We start from the raw sequence: 18621 nt of genomic DNA, 5'->3' as shown, positions 1-18621 counted from the left end.
TAACTGTTAAGGAGGGGCTGTATTTCATACAGTAAACCACTGAAATTAGCAACAGACTAGATACCAGAATAATTTTAATATTGAAGCAAATAAGTAGGATGTGTATACAGAGCTTCAAGTAAAGAACTGGAAAAGATGAGAAGAGTGAGACTATCTTTTGAAGGAAGAGTGAGACTGTCTTTTGAAGGAAAAAAAACACATCTACGTCTATCACATAGAGACAGGCTACAAATACAAAAATGAGGTCATAGACCCAAATGTCCTTTCAACATTTAAGGCCAATTCTTTGTCATTTCTAAAATTTGACATTCATATTGTTTAGAAAGCAGTTTAAATATCTAATGTCATAAATACAGAGTGGTTTTGCTTATATATAAAAAAAATGTAAATTAAACTTACCATGCTGTTTAGATTTCTTCTTTTTTTTCTTCTTCTTTTTCTGTTTTGATTTATGATCTTTTTCCTTTTTCTCCTTTTTCTCCTTTTCCTTTTCTTTCTTTTTACCTGAAATAAAAATTAAACATTTTAAAACAGTAGTACCATCCCAAACTACTTGCTTCATTTGGATTAACCGAAACATGACGTTCAAAAATCAAGTATTCCAGTTGCCTAGTCAGAACAAAATGATCATAGAATCATAGAATGGTTTGGGTTGGAAGGGACCTTAAAGATCATCTAGTTCCAAACCCCCTGCCATCAGCAGGGACACCTTCCACTAGATCAGGTTGCTCAAAGCCTCATCCAGCCTGGCCTTGAACACTTCCAGGGAGGGGGCATCCACAGCTTCCTTGGGCAACCTGTTCCAGTGTCTCACCACCCTCACAGTGAAAAACTTCTTCCTAATATCTAATCTAAACCTCCCCTCTTTCAGTTTACACCCCTTTCCCCTTGTTTTGGCATTAACTGCCCTTATGAAAAGTCCTTCCCCAGGAAGGACTTTTAATTTTAATCCGTTTAATTTACTTCACCTTGGGCATGTCTCTCATTAATTGATGGTAGAACGGTTCAAAGGAATCTCTCTCAACAAATAACACTGTACCATTCAAAATATTTCCAAATGAAATATGATAAAGCAAAGCACACAAAATAAGTGACATTATTTGAACAGTTTATAACATCTATTTTTCTTACAGCTTATAACAAAAAGGTTTGGGCAGAGAAAAAGCTTTCAATAGTGCAAAATTCCAAACTAAAAAGATAGCATCATCTCAAAAACACATATTAGGCCTACAGAAAGTAATTTGAAGGAGATTTCAGTAACACAAAACTGCTGATGCTCTCAGCAAATTCTACTACACAGCAACATCCTCATAGAAAACAGATTCTGACTAAAATTTGATACATTTTTTTTTACATTGTGGTTCAGTTCTAAGCACTGTTGGTGTACACATGAGGACAAGTACTTTGTCTCAGAAAAATTCTATTTATTCTGTTAATTCTCCCTGGACAAAATAAATCTCACAATATTGTCACTCCATAATCATTTTCTAAACAATTAGCAGTGAGATAAACAATAAGAAAATTGACTTGTTAACAGAAAATAAATCCTTAAATCAGTATTTAAGGATTGTTTCCTGTACACAAATTAAGAGTCCTGTTATCTTCTTGGGGAATACAGAAATATTTTCCTCCTGGAAAAACAAGGCAAAAATCACTTAAGAATTCTTGTCCAACTCTATTTTTTTGTTTGTTGTTTTTTTTTTTTTTTTAAAACCCCACAGGATAAAACCAAAGCCCTCTTAATTTATATTTTCTTTCAAAACTTGCCAAATGTTTTGCTTGTAACACTTAACTGTTTTCTCCTCCCCCCCAAATCGGTCAGTACAAGTAAATAAAGGCATATCATTCATTCAACTGAAGAAAAATTTTAAAAAGCGCTTTTCTTTATTTCAGGCCTCTCACAGGTACTTTTTGATTCTTCCAAATCTTTGCTATGGGCACTTGTATTTTCTTTTTCCCCTATAAAATTATTCTTCTACTATAAATTTGTCATATATAAAAAAAACTGTTTTAAAGACCTAAACAAACAAAAGAAATGCAGCTGGGTCCAGGAAATATTCTATCCTTTGACATTTGCTCTTCAGAGACAACAAGTGTTAGAGAATTTTCCCCTTTTTCCTAAAGATTTTATTGCTCTGTACATACCATACGTTGAAGAACTTTTATCTTCCAGTTTTCCTTTTCTTTCCATTCTCACTGCACCTGCAAATTGAAAAAGAATGTATGACATAAGTGCCATGTCTGGCTGATGACCCACTTTCTTGTAAAAGTCATTAGACTGTAAAAAGTCCTAATGGTACATAATAAGAAGAAATATACAAACAATACAATTATTTTTAATGTCACTTTACAATTATTTTTATTGTCTAAAGCACTGGAAACAAAAAGTATTGTAGTTTACCAACTTCTGAATGCTTGTCCTTCTCAATCACGTTCTTTAATATTTTCTCCTTCAGACTCTCAAAACATTTCTCCTTTATGGGCACAGAGCACTGTATCTCTGTCCCTTCAGAGCTCACTGATGTGGAAGACCTCTTTTTTTTACTATTCCCTTTGGGTAACTTTAGACTATTGGTTAAAGGCATTTCCAGATGCAAGGCATGTACATGGGACGAGGGTGCTGAAAACAAGAAGACAGATTTACTAGGCATTCTGTGAGGACTGCAGCCAGATCACTGGCTGGGTCAGATCACTGAAATGTCAAGTATTGGTAATAATAGCATCACACTTAACATATAATTACTGCATACGAATGCCTAGGTAGTAGTCTTACATACAAGACAATACATGCCACAGAAAGTTTCTTTGTCAGTTTTAGAATTTGCACTCACTTTTAAAATACTTATGCTATTTAAAGTGTACTTTTACTGGTACTTTTAAGCCTTTTTGTTTCCTTTTTATTTCACTGTAACAGAAATCCACGTCAACAGTAAGGGTTAAAGGTGCTGACATCGTCAATATTGTTTAAGTCAATGTTCCATTATGTGAACCAAGAAACTAAGTTCTGGTACAACATTTGTAGTGGTATGTATAAAATTTTCACTTCTGCTTATTATATTTTTCTTTTATTTTAATAATATTTAAATCATTCACTGTCTTTCATGTTTATATTTAACCCACACTTAAATTACATGCAAAATACTGTGATAATTTGTCAGAATTCAGCATTGCATACTGACAACTCTTATCTTGCACTATTCAGAAGTTTATTCAGTGAAATATGCAGAGGTTTTTTAATCTTTACCTGATGCCAATTAGGAAATAACATGTCAAAACAAAAATCAAATTATAACTTTTAATGATAATACTTATAATCAAATGGGACAATGGAATTTTTAAATAATCAAACTAGAACAAAAGTTATTGATAAAAAACATTATTGAGGTAATTCAAAACTTGCTATTACTGTGTACATCAATATTGTGAGAGTTTTAATTTAAATGTAATTAGGAATGCCTTATCTTCATCAGACCATTAAGGATATTTCAGGACCATGCCAAGAAAATACTGTACAAAAATGCAGCTCTGCAAAGTCATAAGGAGTTTCGGTTTTTTAAACACCAGCTGTAAACATTTGGAGGCACCAGTCACCTTCAGTGTCTTTCAACATATGAGCCCAACAAAAGGTTCAGCACATAAAAAACATGTGTGGGTTAAAGTGCTGAACTAAAAAAAAAAAGTTCTGAAAAATAGCTGCTAGTAGTCAAGATATTAAACAAGACCAAACATGAAGCTGATTTGGAATCTTGAGCTCCCCTTTTTCCTTTTTTTTTTAATTCCATAATAAAACAACAACAACAACAACAAAAATAAGCAGTGTTAAGATAATATAGTAAATTCTTCAGTCAAAAGGATTCTGGAGAAAAGGCAAGAACATTTCAGGCTTGATTCCATAAGGCAGCCATCCAGGCTTGGCCAGACCAACTCAATTCTACCACAATACAACATAAACGTTACATGAAACTCACTCCAGCTCCTAGGCAGTTTTCTCAGGAAAAGTCAAAGTGCCACAGAGTGAGAAAGTCATAGGAGCAGCAAGAGCAACAGCAAGTAGCACAGCACCTACCTCACCACACAGCACTTTTAAATGCCAGATGTTCCCAGCTGTAAGATACAAGATATCACCATACTATGCAATCTAGCCAGCAGCCAGAAGCAGCTCTCTGTTTCTGCATGCTGGCTTCTAACACAAGACACGACCTGCATGACTGAGGCTGAGGCTACCTGAACCTTTCCACTACCTCAAATCAACCATCTCACCTAAGACCATAATCCTTGCAAGACTGTTCTACTATTCAGGCTCTTGCTTTTGTCTGTATTTCAAGCAGACTTAGCTTGCTGGCATACTTATTGACAGAAAACACTATCCAAATTACTCCTTTCTGGGGTTTCCTAACTAACATTTGTCTCTGTTACAGGCCTGAACTGCTTTGCCATCTGTAGAGCAGTGAGTATATTTTAGCACCTCAGTAAAAGAAAAGTGACACTTCTCCACATCATCATGCTATCAATGTCTTGGCTCGTTTCTAAAAGCAGCACTAAAGGATCCCCTAAATGCACATAACTTGGTTCGGTCAATGCCATTTTGATGAAAACATGAGAGAATATTCCATCCAAACAATCTCAAGAGAAATTTATTCTCAATATTAGATTAATTAGTACTTAAATTCCATTATTCAGAAGATATCCTGATCTCAGACATTCAAACATGCTCTGATATTCATAGCCACAACACAACAAGCTTCAGTGTCTCTATTTTCAACACAAGCACATCTGACAAAGTAATCAACCATTAATTAAATAACTGTTTGAGGGAATATCTATGATGGGCAGAAATCTGCTACGGGCACACAAATATCTATCTTAATGACAAAGCTCCCCAGATTGCCTTTCTATAGTAACCTGAAAAGAGAAATTACTATTATGCCTGCATACATTGCAATGTTATTCTTGTTTTTTACTTTTATTAATCAGAAATCATTCTAGTTTGAGAATCCAAAATTCTCTAATCCTAAATTAGGTGTTAAGGCTTTCAAAGTCAAATTTTCAACTGTGCAATCACCATGCCTTACAAGTAACCACAAAATTAGACAAAGCAGACAATTATAGTCTGAAGGGCAACTAACAAATACTGCAAGAAAAATAATGGTTTATAAAAATTCCCTTTATGGAAATATTACCTTTTTTTTTTTAAACTGTTACTTTTAATTGCAGTTTTATTCCTGTTGAGGAGTTTATAGTCAGGCACTATATTTGGTTGCAATTAACACTCAATCAGAAAGATGCTTAGAGATTAGACTTAGATTAACTACTGATTATGTCACTATGATACAATTTATCATAAGAATACAGAGTTCAGATTAAAAACAAATGCAAAGCACAGCAATTTTCAGGCTGCTTTACGACACATGTCCAACGCTACCTCTCCTGGTCTGGCACGGTGAAGTGACACAAGCCCGCCTCTTGTGAGAACAGGCACAGAACAGGATGAACAAGAGCAGCAGCAGAGCTGGGCTTTTAATGGTACTGCTTACTTCAGTTCAGTGAATTAAAATAAATTGTACCAATGTGAAGCAACTTATTTTGTTGCATGATATTCTATTCCATGGCTTTTGATGTTTCAGCTTTTCTAATAACAGAAGTATCATCATCTGTGTTAATATACAACTTAAATCATAACATGACCAGTATAATTCATGGTTCTATCATAATTAATTTTGTGGTTTGAATTCCCCATGCATAGAATGAATATTATATCTAAATGCACTTTAAATAGATAATACAGCTTAATATCAGATCCTGCACAAAACAATCTCTTTATGAAGGGTGAGGACATGAAAGGTTCTTGCTTACCTTCAAGCTAACTACCCCAAGAATCATCTGGGAACTTCAGGACAGAAGTTAGAATGACAGACACTCAAATTAGGGAGTAAACCTGACTGTCAATAGATGTTCAAAGCAAAATAAACAGCTCTGAAGTAACAACAACCTTAGGTCACTAGAGTCTAGATACCTCTCGAAAGCAGGGTGACCAATAACCCTGGCAAGAGTCTATTAAAAAGCAACTGATCTCCTTTTCTGAAAGCTTCGTGCATCAGTCGTTTCTTGTTCCTGCTGTAGTAAACTTATCAATAAAATTATGTAAAATCATACAATGTTTTTTTCTTTTAGTGTTAAGTGCTAATTTCTCCCATATAGTTAACCTAATGCTACCCTACTAGCAAAACCATCTAGTCTGAGCTAGAACAGAAAAGAACAGCTAATGAGAACATTGTTCTAGTACTATTATAAATACTATATTAATATTGTTACATTAGTAAATGTAACAATATTTTACTTAAATTTTAAAACCCAGACTGCTTGCTCAATACATAACAGTTAAACTAACACAAATGGTTTAGAGTTATGGAAACCAAGAAAAGTGATCACGAATTTAAAGAAAATTACAACTACAGAGAGATCTGCGTCTCATGTAGTCAGAACTAAAAAACTGCAGTGCTTTGCAAGTATGTAGACTAACTGAATTTAAAGTCTATGAAAGGTTCAGTGACAAAAAGGCCGGTTATTTACATTTTAAGCAGTTTCACAAATGAAGGCAAGGATTCTTAGCTACGTGTGTACAATGTCAGGTGATCACAGATAAGCCCATAGAACAATTTAGGCAAAGTAGCACCTCTGTTCAACAATTAATTGCTAGTGTATTAGTGTCTACCAAAGTGCGTAGTACTTCCACGTAGCCTGCGGAGTGAAGGAATTGATCACAGGGCTTTTGTGTTGCCTTTACAAAATGACAAGCTGTTCATTTTGAGCAATGATTTTGAGATCTGTGTTAATACTGAGTTGTCATTTATACTTCAGTGCACCTTGTCCCTTCCCTCTGAAAAACACCAAGTTAGTATATTTTGAATAAAGAAGTGATGAAAATGCATCATTTTCAACAACATAAAATTATTTATTCAATTGACTCAACTGATAAGCCTCCACCAGAAGTCTAAACTTCCAAAGCCACAAACTGCACCTCTGGGTCTAAAACAGGGCAGTTCTTTTACAGAAGGGCTGACGATCATAAAAGGCTGTTTCAGGCTAAATACTTCTGTTACCTCCATTATTTCTGAAGCTATCTATAGTTATCTACTTCAATGATTACAAAGACAACAGGTCCAACCTAAGTGTACTTTGCAAATTCCACAGTGTTGTCAAAATCTAGAATGCCAGATCCGTCCAGACTGCGTTAATAAAATCTAAACAGAAGAAATATCATAAAAGGCCATAAATTTAAAATATTTCTTTCAGATTAAAAAAGCAGAGAATTACAGAATAGTCTGGATTTTACACCACAGTTCTCAAATTGTAAAGTGTAGAGTCCCCATGTATACGCTAAACAACGCAATATATTAAATTACACTTAGACAGCAGGCAGAGGTTCCTGCATGATGCAAATTAACTTTTCCCAATAATTTCAAGCATCAACAGGAAAGAGAAAGGAAAGCTTTTGGCACCTCTCCTTTATATATTAGCTTGCCTTGTTTAAATAGGTTAATTAGAAAAGGAAAAGTAGTGATAAATAGAATGAATTCTATTCATTCTCCTGAAATATGCAAGAATTTGGTGTAATTATGTGTGCTTAAGTAACATGAATTAAGAACCTGTGCTATTTCAAAAGTAAAAAGATTCCTTCTAAAGCAGAGAACAAAAAAAATCTATTCAACCACGTGAAGTAACTCCAGAGGTTTCAAACCTGAACTTAAAAGCTACAATTTCCTTTTTCTTCTAAGAATACGAGACAGATATGAGACAAATGAGTTTCACCAGAGTTAGAAGCCCGAGATGAACCTAAAAGACACATGAATTCAAGTTAGAGAGTCCTAGAGGTAGCACTGACAGAGGCAGCTAGCTCCAAAACTTTCTATGAAATCTCTGAATTAAAGATATCAAACTGTTTAGATTAGTCTTTCAACCCACAAAGCTTATATTGCCCAAGTGGATCCTGGCCGCATACTTCAGAAAACTTCTAACATTTGGACAAAAAGTCAGTATAAAAGCTCAAGACAAAATTTTATTGATTGTATTGAGGAAAACTGTAACACATGAAAATTAGGAACAAAACACTGATCTGCCTGGAAGGAAAAAACGCAGAAGACAAAATGGTAGCTGGCAAATGAGTTTCTCAAGAGCTTATAACTCTTAAAATTATGTAGGTCCAAAAAAAGCTCCATTAAACTGTATTCTCCAGCCTAGGTTGCAAGTACTTCCATCTTCCCATTCTGGATTCAAGTAGTAATACCAGATAATTTTGTCAGGGAATGGTTTTCCCTGACACAAAGTGTGTGGACATGTCAAATATTTTTAAGTCATAAATAAAGGTGGCTATAAATGAAACATATTATTTCTTTAATTAAGACTCAACTGTGGCCAAGACCAAGCTCAACAAATAAGCAGGTACAAGTGTTCTGATGGATGCTGCTGGGTTTAGAATTAGCTCAGAGTCTGAGCCAGTCCCACGAGAGAAGTGGGCAACAAAATAAATATCCATCAGCATTACCAACTATATATTAAACGATCCAGAAAACATATCAGAAAAGCCAGAAGTTAAATTCCTAGTAATCAAAATTAGTTCTAATAAACAATAAATAGACGGTAGTTGGAAGCTGTTGGTTTCTTCTATGATCTTGTTCTATGAGTGGGCAAATATACATCTGCCAAAAGCATTTCTCTTGGTGGCAGAAGACATGAGTTAAAAGGACTTACACAGAAGTAATTTTCCCAGGAATCTGCAATTCTACTGCTACACGATGTATCAAAGGCAAACCAAGACTGTCACATGGTTTCACTTAAGAAATTAAGTAATATTTTTAAAAGCTGAAGTGGCAGCTCATTAGAAATTCCCATAGCCCTTATTTTGACAAATTAGTTTAAGAGATTAATAGACTTTTTTTTTTTTTTTTTTTTTTGAGATGGAAAGGATAATTACAATCATCTTTTTTAATCTACACAATATTGATCCAAGAATCCTACCCAGCCTTTGCTACATCAGGTTAAATAGCTAACTTGATGAAGCAATCGCCTCACACTTCCAATGGGAATACGCATGGGCAGCCACTCAAGAAGGGGTGGTAGATATGAAACAAAGTGCTTCACTGACCTATAGAGCACTGCAGCTATACTATCAGCTTAATGCAAAGTTGATTATTTTCCACCCCACCTCATCCCTCAAAATACAACTAAGTTATAGCTTAAGCGCCATAATTATATACTTTAGGGTCATGTTATCCTCCCTTAATATCAGTTACATTTAGCAAAAACTTCCCCAGCAATTAATAATTTGATTTTTTCCCCCCTCTTATTTTATTGAACAATTTTCTTATTAAAAAAAAAAAAAGAAAAAAGAAAAAAGAAAAAAGTGAGATAATCCTTTCTTAGAAGCCAAATAAAAATGGTATAACCTAACACACATGGGATGAGAGCAATACACTTTTAGGGCCTGCAAAACACTATGTAAAACCGTCTATCCAAGTGATTAACTCAAACCACAGTAGCTTCTAAACTGTTACCTAAGCAAGAGGCAGCACTGAGTTCCAGTATCTGGCTCTATGTTAACTTTCTGAGAGTGAACCAAGTTTATATAAGAAAGGATTTTTCAGAAATATTTTCAAGTAACACTTTGTAGCAAGGAAATAACAAAATTTCCACCACAAACAGAAGCAAAGGTAGAGGAATGCAGATTGACTTGCAAAATGCTACTCAGTTTTAAAGCTGAAGCCAGAAAATCAATGCGTACATCCAGATTCAGTACATATTAGTATATTAGTAAAAAACTTCATAAATGATTTTTACAAATTTTAAGAATATAAAATATTTTTGAAAGAAATACTGCTTTTTATATTCCACACTTTCAGACCCTCCTTAAGTGTGTTAGAAGTGTTAATGCAGATCAAAGCCCGTGGAAGATGAAGAATATGCAGATGGATAGACACCAGGAAGAGTGGCAGGTTTGTAAGCGTGCAGAAAATAGATTTTCCCCTCTTTCTGTGTGACTGAATACATAACATGTTTTAACCCTACAACTATAAACCTAACTGGTGGTATACTGAATCTCTTTACCTGACGCTGTTGTAGCTACTCTTCCATCTGTTACTGCTTTGGAAGAAAGATATGTAATCATCTGAATATCTTCCTTGTCTTTACTGGGGTATTCATTATGGAAAGTGGATTCTGTGGATAATGGTGCTGTAACTTCGGAACTACGGCTTAAATCAAGAGGGAGACATGGTCCACGCTTCTCAAGTGACATATGAGCAACATCAGGTACTACATAAAAGAAAAAATGCAATATTAAAAAAAGATACATAGGTCCAACAAACAACAGTTTGGATTGCAGTGTTACAACACAGGAACAACATACAGCTTTAGCTACAGTAAGTCAAAATATCCCATTAGATGAAAACTGTGAAAGGTCTAATTTTTATGATTCAATTTCTCTTGGGCAGTTCTTTATTAGTTTAAGATACATTACCCTCCAATTTTGATGACTGTTGGTTTTGACCACTGATGGAGAACACTTTTCCATCAGTAACTGAAGAGGGAGAAGAAACTTTTTCTACAGAATCATCAGGCAAGGAGCAAGTGGCTAAACGCTGTGATCTTCTTCTCCGTTGGCTATGTTTGTAGGATCTAGGGGAATTCACTGGCTGTGATGGACCTAAAAAGAGATCTTTCAATGTTCATGAAGCAGAGAGATATACCATAATCTTACCGCAGTATTTGAGATCTAAAGATGGGGAGTGCTTTAAATAGCTCTTATTTGCAAAGCCAGTAATCACAGGAGAACTGGTAAAAGTCATTAAAAACTGTGACTACGAAGAGCAAATGATTCTGCTTTTTGCTTATTATACATTATTAGGGCATCTACTTTCACACTGATAAATGCTGTTGATTTAGGCAAACAGTGTATTTACAATAAGCAACGCCCCCATGTAACCCATGAGTAGGCTACTTATAATGGAAGGGGGCAGTAGGATTTAACAGTAAACAGAACAAATGATCACAGTTAAAGATCTAAAAAGTCATAGATAGTGCTAACATACAACTTCAATAATCAAAAGCAGTGGTTAATTTTATATCCTACCTTCACTCTTCTGCTAACCTGATATCAATACCCCAACTATATTTCAAATGCTCACTGCCAATACATGGCACAGCAAGAAGGCTCAAGAACCTCACGCTTCAAAAAAAAAGAGGGGGGATCTTGATATAGGTTAATGTAGGCCTGATTCATTAAAAACAAAAAACCCACACTCCCCTACACCTCTCTAATTTTACCCAGTTTCACAAACTTTTGCCTTAGAACAACATTTAAGTCATTATTACACCATAAATCACTGTTCTCTCCTTTTCTTAAGCAGTTCTTAAAGCCAAAGATGTACAGATTTAAAAATAAAGACACAGCAAAATTAAATTTCCATTAGAGGTGACAGACACTCAGAAGCCAAAGATTAAAAGACAGCACTAAAAAGATCTAAGCTAATACGTAACCTATTTATAAATTAGTTGATTTTTGAAATATTGTTACAAAGAAGTCTAACTTAATTCAAAATACAAACATGCTCAAGGAAAACTACTTACCATTATTTTAGGGGTGGGGAAGGAAGGTGTATTAGAATACAGATGACCATTAATATTTTGTGGGGACAAAATACAACTTATACCAATGTGTGTTCTGAATAAATAAAGATACCTGAACTTGCACCCCTCCCTCTCCCATTCATTTAAAGTCATCTGTGAGAAGGGATTAAGAGAAACTTATCTCCTAAGGGAAAATATCAAATCAGGGTTAAGGGGAACATATGATGCAGGTATAGTCTTTCAACCTCAATCACTATTCTAAAAGTGAAATGGAAACGTAGCTTTCGACTTACTGGAACCCACATTTATTTTAGCTGTTGGCCTCATCATTTTATGTTCTTCAGGCAACAAAGAGCCTGACTCTGTGCAACATTAAAAACCTCACGTAATCTCAAAAATTATAGAAATATTTCAATATCTGCAAAAAATAGCATACTCAGGGATGCAGCATAAACCTTTCCCTGTTCTTCCAATACCCAGTACTTTGACACTTTGCAAATCAGTTACGCATGTTAAGCTGAACACCTATAGTATTACTCTGAGATGAAGAAACCCGATTTTTTTTTTTCCCCACCACAGATCTTGAACCCATCTTCTCTTTCACATCATATTTGGAGGAAATATCACATAAGGTGAAAAATGCCACAGCCAACAGGTACAGCACATCAGCCTGCTGAAGGCGGAACTTCTTAGAGAAGGAAAGGTCCACAACCAAGGTGTACGTCTTTTCTTTTTAATGAATCAGGCCCCTTCAGAAGAGAGGTTTGATTTTTCCTGTATCACTGTTAATACTAATGTAGAGATTTAAGCTGGAGGGAAAGCCAACCATTAAAAGTCACAACTGCATAAACATAAATCTATTATTTAAATGTATTATTTCTGGTAGAGTAATTCATATGTCTTATTATGTAACTTGACTTTTAAAATACTGAGCTACTCCTAATTCTCCGGCTTGGACCTTTCATTTAAAGCAGATTCATTTTTAAAAGCAATAGCCATTTACAACCAAAAAAAAATTCTGCATATCTCTTATAAGTAATTACGATATTGTTTTTAAAATGTCTGTGCTCACTAGTTTTATTTATCACAGAAGAAGGAAGCTGAGAGACCAGCGTCAAATCCTCGACTTGTATTAATTCTGGGGAAAGTGGTGATTTAGGGGGTTTTATACACCCAGAAGAATCTCCAGATTCTTGTTTGCATTTCTTGCTGCGAGCCTTTCCTGAAGACAAAGTTGAGGATAACAGTGCAGGTTTCTGAATGTTGGCAGAACTGCTAATATCAGCTTCATTTTTTTTCTGACTTTGTGGTTTAGGTGAAATCTCCTGAATAAATAATAAAAAATTGATACTTTTATTTCAGTTTCTTCGCTGTAGTTCTTGTATTCTATTTTGATCTTTTTAAAACTTTAGTATTCAAAATACATTTTTAAGCAACACTACTTTCAGTACAAATGAAAAGTATTTAAAATGCATCACATTAAACTTTTTTTTTTTTAAAAGGAGCACTATCAATTATTTTCAGTATTCAAAACACCCTCTTTTCTTACTATTTGAAATACCTGTAAAAAGCCTGAAAACAAAACATTTTTGTTTTTCTATTCTTGTTTTAAAAATTGAACAGTCTTTTTGGTTTCTGTTTCTTTCATCCTCAGTAGACCAGGACAGTTAGTGCTGTCTCAAAGTGTTACTTGGAGAACACTTGTTACAAGCTAATACATACACTCATCTACAAACACAGAATCACAGCACATCTCAGGTTGGAAGGGACCCATCAGGATCATCAAGCCCAACTCCTGCTCCTAACAGGACTATCTAAAGCTAAACCATATGACTAAGAGCATCGTCCAGGCACTCCTTGAACTCTGACAGCTGCTATGAGAAAGCAAACCTTGATCAGAGGATTGCCTTTCTAAAAAAGTTGCCAAGGTTTTCCCTGCACAGTCATTTCCCTGACTGTAGCAAAAAAGAAATAAATTTAAAAGTTCTTCAGAAAAACTTTAACATTAATTTCATTTTTAGAGAAGAACCTGAAAAAGTTGATAATGCTCCTTTAAGGAATGTCTGAAAACAAGAAAAAGTTTCCAAATACTGAACACACTCTCACACAACCCCTTTCAGTGCTGGGAGTCTGGATTTCACCACATTATATGTTTGTGCAAACACATGAAGAAATCACAACTTCTAGCACCACAGGGTTAAATAGAATGCTAACTGTTGGGGAAAAATGAGCAAAGAGTTAAAACAGTTTTAAAAAAGAAAAAAATCAACAAGCTTTCCAATTTAATCAATTTTCACCTTCTTAACACACATACTAAAGTATTCTTTTTAGACCATTAGCATGCATTGACAGACATCAGCATTTTAGATTTTTAACTGGAAGTTCTTCCTACTTTACTCAATAAAATGTGAATGTGCTACCACTTGTCCAGCAATGGCAAACTACAATATCTGAACATAATTTCTTAAACCTGTCACCTTTCTTGTCCCAGTTACATCACACAGCATAGGAGCATCTAAAAAAACCATAACTAGAAGTAGAAAGGTATTTCTAGAATGTGTGCACCACTTTATCCAAACTAAAAACACATCTCTGATGATTTGAGGGTATTACTGGGTTTTGTTATAATTTTTTTTTCCCCCACTAGAACTTTCCATGTTCCAATGGAAAAAAAAAAAATAAAAGGCAAAACAAAAACCCACAAGTGCACATTTTGTGTTTGTAAAAGGGCACCCCTGAACGCTACACAGCTTGCTGGAAGTACCAGGTAAAGGTCCAAGTGCAAAACATCCCCTTCAGCAGACACCAGTTCTACCCTGAATAACTCAATTACACATGTACTAAGTGATGTTTATTCATTTAAATAAAGTATTCCATGAACTGTAGAGTATACCTATGCTGGTTATGAGATGTATTACCAGAAATTAATTAGAGTCGTAACTTGTAAATAAACAATTTTATTGTTCATCTTCATAGATGTGAAAGACATTACTACAGCATCCATTACTTTCAAGTTACAAAGTTATTTAAACAAGATTAAAAAAAAAATAAATTAATATTTTGATAAGGTGCTTAACCTCTTAACAGGACAAATTAACAGTAAAAACCTTAATGAATTAATATTATTAATCTAATCAGGTCTTGGTCAAAAGGAAATATAACACGACATACCCTAATACATTTAAATAAACTACTGTATCTGCAACTAATCATCTGAGGTTTTGGGTTTAAGAAAACTGTAAACTAAAAATATATAAATATAAATAAAAAACTTCCATCAACAGAGTCAGTTTTCGGCTACTGGCCTGAATAATACTTCTACCATGTTCCGTACCACATTATTAAAAAAGCCTGCAAGATATTTTACCCATTCAATTTTATAGCAGTGGCAGACAAAACCTCTAAGGAATGTCAGCTTTGCTATTGGAAAACCTTTTGGGGAGGTTTATAACTCGGCCATCTGAATTTGAATTTGGGCAGGAAGTGTGCGAAAAAAGCTTTAAGCTCAAAAACTTTCCTCCTCACAGTTAATCATTTAAACATTTGTGAGGTTTCTGGTTTTAGTCAGGAAAAAAAAAGGAATAGGACAATGTGGGATTTTCGATGCCTCTTTAAAGGAAATTTACTAGTATTTTAAAAAATGAGGTTTTTCAGACCATTAGCATGTAAACAATGACAGAGACATCTTTTTTTTATATATATATCTCATCAATGAAACATAAACAGCCGAGTTACTAAGTCTAAGAAGTAACAAAAAGTTTTTTAGTAAATAAGCACTGTAGTTTATACTGTTGCATACACAGTCTATGTAAACCACAAAGTCCCATTCACCATAATGGGATTCTGCATGGTAAGATTTACATTGTAATGATTCTTCTAAAAACAACATGCTGTAAGCCATTTCACAGTTTTTTGCACATTGAAAATATCACACACAGTAGCAATAAAACCATAGCATCTTTAATATGCAAAAATTTGAGAAATGGAATGCCATGTCAATACATTGTAAACCTTTATGCAAAATATCAGTCAATGCATTGACACCGTAGTGGCTCTGTCAGCCCTTACAGTGACAGCATTAAAGACAGAAAAATCACATTCCATTGACAAGACTCGCATCCAATGCAGTGTCAATGGAAAAACCACAGCAATGCAATTATATATCAGCTCTAAAGAACCAGTACAACCAAAATATCAAATAAAGGTTGGGGTAGGGACTGTTCATAGAGTGTGCCGGGGCTTAAGAACAGAGGTGCTCTGTTAAGAATTGCACGCAGCAAGGCTATTTTATTTAAATGCTGCTGTTGAAGAATCTGAGTGAATACAAAAAAGCTGTATTAAAACTATTAAGGCTCTGATTTAAATCACTGGAAAACAAAGATGTCCTGAATCAAGACTACTGTTCATCCTTAGCTTGCTTTACCATGCTTAGGCATTCAGCCCTTTTAATATGCAAAATAATGCACAACTGGGAGTCAAGCAATGCCTGAACACAATGGAATAAGCCAAAGATAAAATGGCAGCCTTCGGCTCCTGCAAATATGCAGGTTTAAAAATCAGATCCTTAACATTATTTAAAAGTTTCTTTTTTGTATTTATTAAAATACACACCCTTGCAAAATGTATGGCTCACTGAGCAGTTCATAAAACACATACAAGCCTACAACACCAAATTCTTACAATATAAAAGAAACTTCTTTTAAAAGAAGTCCTACTTGATGTCAAAAACCCTGTTTCAAACACAAATTAAATTTGTGTAAGGGTCTTTTCCTAAGCCAGTCACTGTCATGGTTCCAGCTATAAAACTGGACCTTGGGACACTGGTCTCCTCACATTTGTTGCACGGAGACTTCATTTTTCTTTGTTTTCTGTTCGTTTTCTAACACAAAAGCTCGTTACTGAAATTCAAGTCAACATTGTGTTAAGAGACAATTAAATTCCATACTTCTGGCTCTGCCAGAAATGTAAACATGAGATCAATTTTCAGTTCCCTACTATATCTGAAGGGGGAAATTTTAATGTTGTAGGTACTATATCTCCATGGCACACTCCAGTGGGAACCTTGCAAAAGAATCAAACTCTACCATTTCATACCTGCTCCAGGACTGGAGCTGTTTCTTTGATGCCTTCCTTTTTCTCAGCACCATCTGCAACAACAGCTTTGGATGCCAATAAACCTTAGGAGAAAAATTGACGATTTTTAGTTAGAAGCAGCTTGCAACAAGAATTTGTGGAAAATAAAGCAAAACAGTAAGACCAGAAATATGAACTGCTTATATCAACAACCTAATTCTCTCAGAAACAGCTCCACACAAAGCTGAACACTTTAAAGTTGAGGAAACAAAAAGTTACAGGATGGTGCCATGATGGTGCCCTTTCACAAGAGGTACTGCTCTGGCATTTCCATTAACAAGATGAAAATCAAATGATCAATTGTAAAATAATGCTTCACCATCCTTTTAAAGCCTAAGCACTTGGGCTTTAAAACCAAGTCTATAATATTTAAGTAAATTTTGAAAGATCAAAATTATTTACAAACCTTTTCTATCTCTCTCCTTTCCAGTCTTTAAGAAATTCCCATCAGAATTTGTATGACTACTTAACTCTAACACATGCAAAACTTTCTCAGACAGCATAAAGCAAGGGATTTAATTTCCAAATTAATATTCTCAGCAGTGAAACTCCCAAGTTACCTCAACAACAAGACCACATTGGGAGCAAATACATCATAGTATGTCACTTCATCCATGAACTCATCTAAAATATCGCTATTAAAAAAATAAAGCTGTAAAAGACAAGGTAATGTAAACAAGAGGAAGCTTTTTTTTGGCTAAGCATATAGCAATAGCTTCAGTTCTGCTTCACACAACAACTTCAATTACCTGCATATGCAGAGGAATAAAAAATTCTATGTCATAAGACAAAGCAGAATTGATAAAACCTGAAAAACACAAACCTGAATAAAAGTTACTATTATAATCCCTGGGAATATCAATTTTGGGAGTGGAGAGTTTAAATCCTCCAAAATAACTTGAGCTGACAGATCTACAGGAAATTCCTATTGCATTCCATGAAAAGTTAGATGTGTTCAAAATTAATTTACAGTGCACAATACCCAATGAATTATAAATTAGTAAAGTCAGGGCTCTCATGAAGGACAATTAAAAAAACTCCAAAAAACCACCACGCCATGCACACAAAAAACAGTGGGGTATTTTGCTACAGGGCCATCACATTTCAGCATTCTGCAATAAATACTCAAGTGCTTTATTTAATTTCCTCTTTATGTTAGATTAAGTTATGCTTCAGTTTACTGGAAAGTAGTTATGTTTTAAATAAACTTTTTCAGAGCACCACATCCTAACAAGAGGTGAGAACTAATTGATTTTACAGCTAAACAGGTTAATCAAAAAGCAGAAACTTATTAAGCCGGATTATATTAATACAAATGAAATTAACAGGTAAGATTTCAATTCTGCATTAGGCTTCATAAAAGATTTAGGCCTCATGGACCTAAATAAACCTTTGTGACTCAAATTATCCTGTTTAAATCAAGTTGTGGACATTGTCTACCTAGACTTTAGTAAAGCCTTTGACACATCTTTCCCACAGCATTGTTCTGCAGAAACTGGCTGCTCATGGCTTGGATGGATCTACTCTTCACTGGGTGGAAAACTGGCTGGACGGCCAGGCCCAAAGAGTTGTGGAGAATGGATTTAAATCCAGTTGGTGACCAGTCACAAGGGGTGTTCCCCAGGGCTCAGTGCCAGGGACAGTTCTGTTTAGTATCTTTATCAATGATCTAGACAAGGGGATCAAGTGCACCTCAGTAAGTTTGCATACAACACCAAGCTGGGCGGGAGCGTTGATCTGCCCAAGACTAGGAAGGCTGTACATAGAGATCTGGAAAGGCTGGATCAATGGGCCAAGGTCAGCTGTATGAGGTTCAACAAGGCCAAGCGCCAGGTCCTGCACTTGGGTCACAACAACCCCATGCAA

At 35.0% G+C, this 18621-nt stretch overlaps 1 protein-coding gene across 2 annotated transcripts in view; it reads right to left on the bottom strand.

Moving 5' to 3' along the window:
• The window catches only part of PHF20L1 (PHD finger protein 20 like 1), a 54676-nt gene that overhangs the window by 16730 nt on the left and 19325 nt on the right, over nt 1–18621 (bottom strand). Inside the window, exons 8-14 of one of the 2 annotated variants that reach the window (XM_029084600.1) lie at nt 16717–16799; nt 12695–12947; nt 10514–10699; nt 10102–10308; nt 2402–2620; nt 2145–2202; nt 400–515 (exon numbers count right to left, since the gene is read on the bottom strand). In XM_029084600.1, coding sequence (XP_028940433.1) covers nt 400–515; nt 2145–2202; nt 2402–2620; nt 10102–10308; nt 10514–10699; nt 12695–12947; nt 16717–16799 — 1122 coding nt within the window. The remainder of the gene's footprint in view (nt 1–399; nt 516–2144; nt 2203–2401; nt 2621–10101; nt 10309–10513; nt 10700–12694; nt 12948–16716; nt 16800–18621) is intronic. The other variant, XM_010166568.1, reaches the window with a different exon arrangement.

Source organism: Antrostomus carolinensis, unplaced genomic scaffold (genome assembly GCF_000700745.2).
Source record: "Antrostomus carolinensis isolate BGI_N321 unplaced genomic scaffold, ASM70074v2 scaffold8300, whole genome shotgun sequence".
Lineage (NCBI taxonomy): Eukaryota > Metazoa > Chordata > Aves > Caprimulgiformes > Caprimulgidae > Antrostomus > Antrostomus carolinensis.
This window is presented reverse-complemented; position numbering and strand designations above follow the sequence as displayed.